The sequence below is a fragment of the Struthio camelus genome, chromosome 3 (genome assembly GCF_040807025.1).
Source record: "Struthio camelus isolate bStrCam1 chromosome 3, bStrCam1.hap1, whole genome shotgun sequence".
In the NCBI taxonomy this organism is placed as follows: Eukaryota; Metazoa; Chordata; class Aves; order Struthioniformes; family Struthionidae; genus Struthio; species Struthio camelus.
In genome coordinates this window covers 139,717,247-139,723,513 of record NC_090944.1, presented here as the reverse complement: position 1 = coordinate 139,723,513, position 6,267 = coordinate 139,717,247, and the positions used below count along the sequence as shown (strand labels likewise).

General features: G+C 46.1%; 1 protein-coding gene across 5 annotated transcripts; it reads left to right on the top strand.

Annotated features, from left to right (window-relative positions):
- On the top strand, positions 1–6,116 carry MORN2 (MORN repeat containing 2). 5 transcript variants are annotated; one of them, XM_068940521.1, is made up of 5 exons: positions 1–49; positions 237–287; positions 375–481; positions 1,488–1,624; positions 3,928–4,202. In XM_068940521.1, the coding sequence occupies exons 1-5, from the start codon at positions 43–45 to the stop codon at positions 4,028–4,030; spliced, it is 405 nt and encodes a 134-aa protein (XP_068796622.1). In that variant the 5' UTR covers positions 1–42; the 3' UTR covers positions 4,031–4,202. The 5 variants fall into 5 exon arrangements, with proteins under 5 accessions (XP_068796622.1, XP_068796620.1, XP_068796623.1 ...); XM_068940519.1 differs by having other exon boundaries at positions 7–49; positions 3,907–4,202; XM_068940522.1 differs by lacking the exons at positions 1–49; positions 3,928–4,202 and adding an exon at positions 4,279–6,116 and having other exon boundaries at positions 78–287.
- The last annotated feature ends 151 nt before the right edge of the window (positions 6,117–6,267 follow it).

Below are 6,267 nucleotides of genomic sequence, written 5' to 3'. Positions count from 1 at the left end.
GCCGAGCTCCCTAGCAACCGCCCACACTTCCGCCTAGCAACCATGGCCGGTAACAACCCCCCCCCCCCCAAAAAAAAAACAAAAAAAACCAAAAAACCACCCTATTAGTTAAACAAGGAAAAATCAGCAGTTGGGACAGAGCTTGGTCTGCTTTGCCTTTGTGCCTGTCCGGTCCTCCCGCCGAGGGGAGGGCGGGAGGGTCACCGCAGTGATGGCCGCCTTCCCTTCGCCGGCAGGCGCGGCGCTTTTCAAGGTGTCCTTCGTCTTCCCCAACAAGGACACGTACGGTAAGGGCTCCGGCGGGGCGGCGGCGGCGGCGGCGCTCACGGCCTCGGCCGTCCGCCCGCTCCCTCCTTCGCACCTCGTGTCCGCAGAGGGCGAGTGCGCGAGGACGGGCGAGGGCGCGCTGCGCAGGAGCGGCCACGGCGTGCACACCAGCCCCGGCGGCCTCACCTACGTGGGCCGCTGGCAGAACGACAAGGTGGGTCCCGAAGGGTCCTCGCGGCGGACGCGTTCCCCCCGGGCGCGTGGCGAAGCGGGAGGCAGCCGGCGCCCCCGAGGAGAGGAGCGACGCCTCAGCTCCGCCGCCCGGAAAGGGAAGCCCGCGGGCGTCCGGCGGCTTGCGACATCCCGCCGCCTCCGGAGCTGAAGGCCGCCGGCGGCGTCGAGCCGGAGCCGGAGCCCGCCGGGCGGCCTCCCACGGCGCGGCTCACCCGCTGCGAAAGCGCCGCTCGGGTGGGCCGCCGCGGGTTAGGCAGGGCCTCGCCGCCTCGGCGCGGGCGCACCTCCCGGAACGAAACAGGGGAGCGCTGGTCTGGAGGAGACACGCCGTCGCTGGGTTCGCCAGGAATTAATCAGCAAGGACTGGAAACTCGTTGGGTTTTGCTGGTGTCGGAGAGGAGACAGCCCTGGAACGAGACAAACAAGGGTTTGAAATTAGGAAACGGTGTCCTGCGGCTGTTTTAGATCCAGTCTGCCCTTTTCTTCAGTCTCTTACAAAAACGTTTGCGCAGCAGTAAGAGTTAAGATTATGGTACAAATGAGCTGTAAAGGATTTAAATCCCAAGGGATGGCTTCGTGGCCTAGGGTGAACAAGCGAAAGGCTCACTCTGCCTTGATCCACCGAAAGAAATGCTGGAAAACTTAATGAGCCCCTCAGGCTGTCAGGGTAGGTGAGTTATTTGTAGGGCTGGAGACAGCAGTTCCCTGGCTGCGTAAATTCTGAAGATCCTGTGACATTGCCATCAGAGGAAGGGTTTACTGGGCACTGGGGTTGGCCAAAAACTTCTAAGCTGTATCTGAAGTCCCTGTAGAAGCAGGAACTGACTAAGTTTGAAAGAACAGTCACTGTCCTCTCCGTTTATCTGAGTATGATAGCAGACTCAGGTTTCAGTTATCTGGAAGAATACTGTAGTGAAAGGAAATAATACTGTAAACATAAACATTAACCCTCCTTTTCTTTATCCTCCAACTCTCATTAAACGCAGATGAATGGCACAGGAAGGCTGGAACATCCTTCGGGGGCAGTTTATGAAGGCGAGTTCAAAGACAACATGTTTCATGGAGTAGGAACCTACACATTTCCAAATGGAGCAAAGTACATTGGACCGTTCAATGAAAACAAGTAGGTTTAAAGTTGAAAAGAGTCACACAGTCTCTTCCGTTAGTTTCAAATTGTAAGGTTTAAAGGCCAACTAACATTGATCCAGCACAGGAGTCGATTTTTTTTTTTTTTTTTTTTTTGGTACCAGGAAATTTGCACCGGTCTCTGAGTGCAATGATCTCAGTTGTATGCTTTTCGTCAGATCAGTCAAAAATCCATGATGCTCTCCCAGTCAGAAGTTTTCAAGACAGTTATCCCATCCACCCACCTTTTATTTTGTTACCAAGTCTTTGGGCTTGCACGCAGTTCAGAGGAACAGAACAGTTCAGATCCATTTCAGAGTTAGTGTTTCAAGCTGTCTGCCTGCAGACTCATAAAGAAATATAGTGTTGATTTGTGCTGACAGTTGCTTGTGAAGTTTTTTGTTTACTTACTTTTGAGATAAAGTAAAAATCCCATAGAGATGGGAAAATTTGGAGGCTTATTTTTATCACTCGGAAGCAAAAGTTTTAAGGACTCTCATATAAAGCAGCAGCTGAGTTCATTTCTGTTGAGTAAGCGTGTGTGTGTGTATGTTTTGAAGTGCTAAGATACCATCTTCTCCTAAAACAAAAAGCTGATACCCACTTTATAATCCACAAGACAGATCTAATGAGAAAGCTAACTGTAAAAAATGACATCAGGGTGTTCATGTTTATTCTCATCAAATGACTTCTCTGTCAAATTTGCTAGGTTCAATTTAGGTTTAAGTCCCTCCCTAGTCCCACATGTGAAATCAATCTAAAATGTGTATGTGTTGGCAATAGCTAGTCTTTCACCAGAAAACAGCCCGATCTTGCCCTGCTGAATAGCCCACAGCAGTACTAGAAGCATGACCAATTCTGCTTTTAAATGACCAGACACCAAATTCAATACATGTTAGCAGAACGTAGTTGGATACAAAATGGAAACCTGTATAATCTCAAACTGTTGTTTGAGGAAAAAGACATTTACTTCAATGCTTCAGAACACATCTAGTTCAATTAAATAATGCCACTATTACAGTGGCATGTTAACATCTGCTAAAGACCTTCTGTCTTTGCTGTCACATTAAATGCCATCTGACCTCTGCATGAGTACTAGAATCGTAAATAACCATCACTTTGAGCATATTCATCAAGAGATCACATACGTAGCTTTACAGGCATTTTCTCTCAAGAAAATTAGGGTGACGCCCCTGTTCTCGTGGGAAAAATACAGCCCAGCACAGAAGGGCCAGCACAGTACTTGTCACTAGTAGCTGACCTGCAGAGCAAAACAGCGGGTGCTGATTCAAACTTGTGATCTAAATTAAAATGCGGATGCAGACATACCCTGCTTTGCAGCAGAGACCCCATCTTTACCTGCACTGCCATTTTCCTCAGGGAATCAAAATTTTTTCTTTGTTGACATTGATTTGTGATCGTTAATACGCGCTGCATCCCGACAGCCTAATGTTGGCTGTTCAGCCAAGTTTCAGGTCTGCTAGTTTCCACCTACTCGCACAAGATAGGTGTCAGTTCACCAGATCACTGCAGTTTTTATGGGAGAACGATATAGGCAGCACCATAGCAACGAGCTCTGACTGCTAGGTGGATTTATTTTTTAAGGGAAACAAATCTCCAATAATTGGTTTTAAAAGTTATTTTTTCCTCATTTGCAAGGGATATTGCTGCATAGACATTTCTTCTTTGTAGCGGTTTTCAGGTATTATTATGAGTTTGATCACAGCTTTCAAAGATCAGCAGAAATACATGCCTTTTAAGAAGTGAAATCACATGGCAGTTACATTTTTTTCCCCACAGGAGGCTGTAAATCCCTGCACTTTGTCATAATGCCACTTAGAGAGTGCTGGAGAAAGAGTAAGAGTAGATGATTTTTACAGCAATAATATCACACAGTAAATGGCTGCATACAGGTATACACTTTTAGGATGCCCCTAATGAAAGTCAGGATAAACTTCACAAGACTTGAGCCTCAGTGACCTCAAATCATGACCAGGACTATGACACTATTCCTGTACAGGCTACATGCTGGGAAGATGCTGGTGTAAATACACTTCTGCAAAGCAAAGGAAGGAATATATAGCTTGGCTGTCTAACCTGTGTGCTTCATAAGTCTTCCTAGTTTGTAAGTCAAAACTTTTACGGGCTACCATGTAGGAAGAAAGTTAAGGCAGGTACTTTAGTCTAGACTGGGAAGTTTCTGCTTCCTGGTAATTCGTTTATCCAGCTTGTGCACGCATCACCATGCTGCCACAAACAGACTGCGTTCTTCATTAACAGACTGGATTTATGCTGTTACAGGCTGGAAGGTGAAGGAGAATTTATAGATGAAAAAGGAGTGGAGTGGAGCGGCACGTTTCACCACACAGCAGCAGTGGGACTGAAGCAGAAGCTGAAAATGTAGCTATTTGGCACTGACAGTAGCATTGATTTAAGGCAGCTCTTTGGCTGCTTTCTGGGCTCAAACAGCTGTGACCAGTTTTCAACAGGCATTCATTTCTTCATTTATTTATTAAAAATAACCTCTGAGGATGCATATCGCTAGTAGAGAGAATAAACAATTGTTTTTCATTTCAGTTTGATCAGCTGGTCTTCCTTTTTTTTTTTTTTTTTTAAATTTTTAATTTGTCCAAGGAATTTCTTTCTCCCCAGGTTTCTCAAGATAAAGCTGAAAAAACCTGTCATCAACAACTGAAGCCTAATTTATGCTCTACTTGTGTAACTTTCCCAGAAAAACAAACCTCTCCACCCACAGAAGCCTTTGCAAACACAGCGCTCATATGATCATGTTTACACTAAGCCAGGCTTGGCATCGTGGGGGTCAGCACAGAGAGCAGGTGCAGCAGGAGCACTATAATTACTCCTCCCAGGCCAAGCCCATAAACCCCTGGTTTCAGCCACAGACTACTCAAAGATTTACCTTTGTCGTGCACCAAAGCTACTTTTCTGTGGGAGGGAAATAGATGGGAGAGCGCGCATGGGCAGCTGATCGCTGCCACTGCCCCTATCGGAAGGTCTAATGCAATGATAAATCTATTTCTATTTTTTTTCTTTCTATTTTTTGGTCATCAAAAGTCTCTTCGCTCCATGAATCTAAATACTTTGCTTTAAAAAGCAGAAAAATTGCTTTCTAGTAGGAAAAAAAAGAAAAGAAAAACAACAGTGCTGTCGGGGAAAAAAAAAAAGTGTGTTTTGAGTCTTTGCTTGCCGGATGTTGAACAGTGTAAAATACTTGGCCTTGTCTCCATTTGCAGACATGATGTACAAATGCTATTCCTTCAGATGTGCCTTCAAATATTCCTCTCGTTTTGCTAAGATATGGGGAAAAAGAGTCAGAAAATCACCTCCAGGCTGATCCTCAGACATTAACAGGTCTTTAAATCCACCACAGGAGACTGGGGAAAGAAAAGTGCGTTAAATAGGCTTAGCTGCCAGATGCCACCCGTTGCTACCAAACATTGCTGCCTTGGCCCACTGCTGGCCTTAGCTGTGGCGATAGCCCGGGCGTGGAGAAGAAAGCTGTTGGAGCAAAATGGCACACGCCAGCAATACCTCTGTGACTGGAAAGCTCACCCAAGGGTATGGCTTTTCATCCATGTTTCCTTGTAGCCATGGAACAAGGACTCTTAATATATTGCTTAGAGAAACGCTTCTCGGACATATGAAAGCATCCTCTTCTGCTGCTGTCAGAAACCATTTTGAAGGTTTAGAGTGCCCAGTGGTTTCTTAGTAGACTGAAAAAAACAGCACGTTGTCAGCTCACTGAAAGAGACTGGGCCATCTGAAGCAAAGCAGCTCATTGATCGTTTGGTGATACAGCTCCTTTCAGCCCTTTTTATTAAAGCTGCCTGTAGAAAAATCTCTATTTGAAATGTTTATTTTTATTATTAAAAAAACTTTTTTTTTTCTAGCTGGAACTGTTTGTTGTATTCACAGGCATTTGTGACCCACCAAAAACGCATTTTCTAGCAAATTGCTTCTTCAGAATTATTATTTTAGTTTGCTCAGTTCTGTTCTGCTCCTGAAATAGCCAGCTCCAAAAAAGCAGCAGCGTCCTCTGTCTCTAGTCCTTGACTTCAGAGGTAGCAGCATCTTCCACAGAGCTTTAATCCAGGAGTCTGTCCTTCCAGCTCCTCAGCTAGGACTCTGCCTCCCCACCGTTTATCTGTGCAGCACAGTAATTATACTGAATTAGGCTATGTGAGTTCACATTCCAGGTTTTCTGCCTGACGGGCGTCTTTGAAGCAGAGCTTTGTCTTTCAGTGAGAAATTCTTCTGCCTTTTGCTATTTTTCCTATTCTGCTATGTCTCCCTGCTCTTCTGCTTTGGAGTGACTCACTGGACCAGCACAAACCTTTTCCTGATGCTCTTGGCCTTGCCTAACCTGCTTTCTCCCCACATCTTCTTAACGTCCTTTGGCGCAAAAGCCCTGCACGACCTTAGCAATGAAACCAAAGAGGCACTCAGGGCTGCTGCCTCCCACTCCCCTACATCCCTCAACCCCCTCCCCCCCCATTTTTCTTTTTCTCAAGGGGAACTTGTCATGATCTAACCAGAAATGGAAAATACGTGAGTGCTGGTGGTTGCAGCTCCCCTTCCCTGGCTTCTTTGGCAACCCTGCTCTTGGCCCTCGAACGAGGC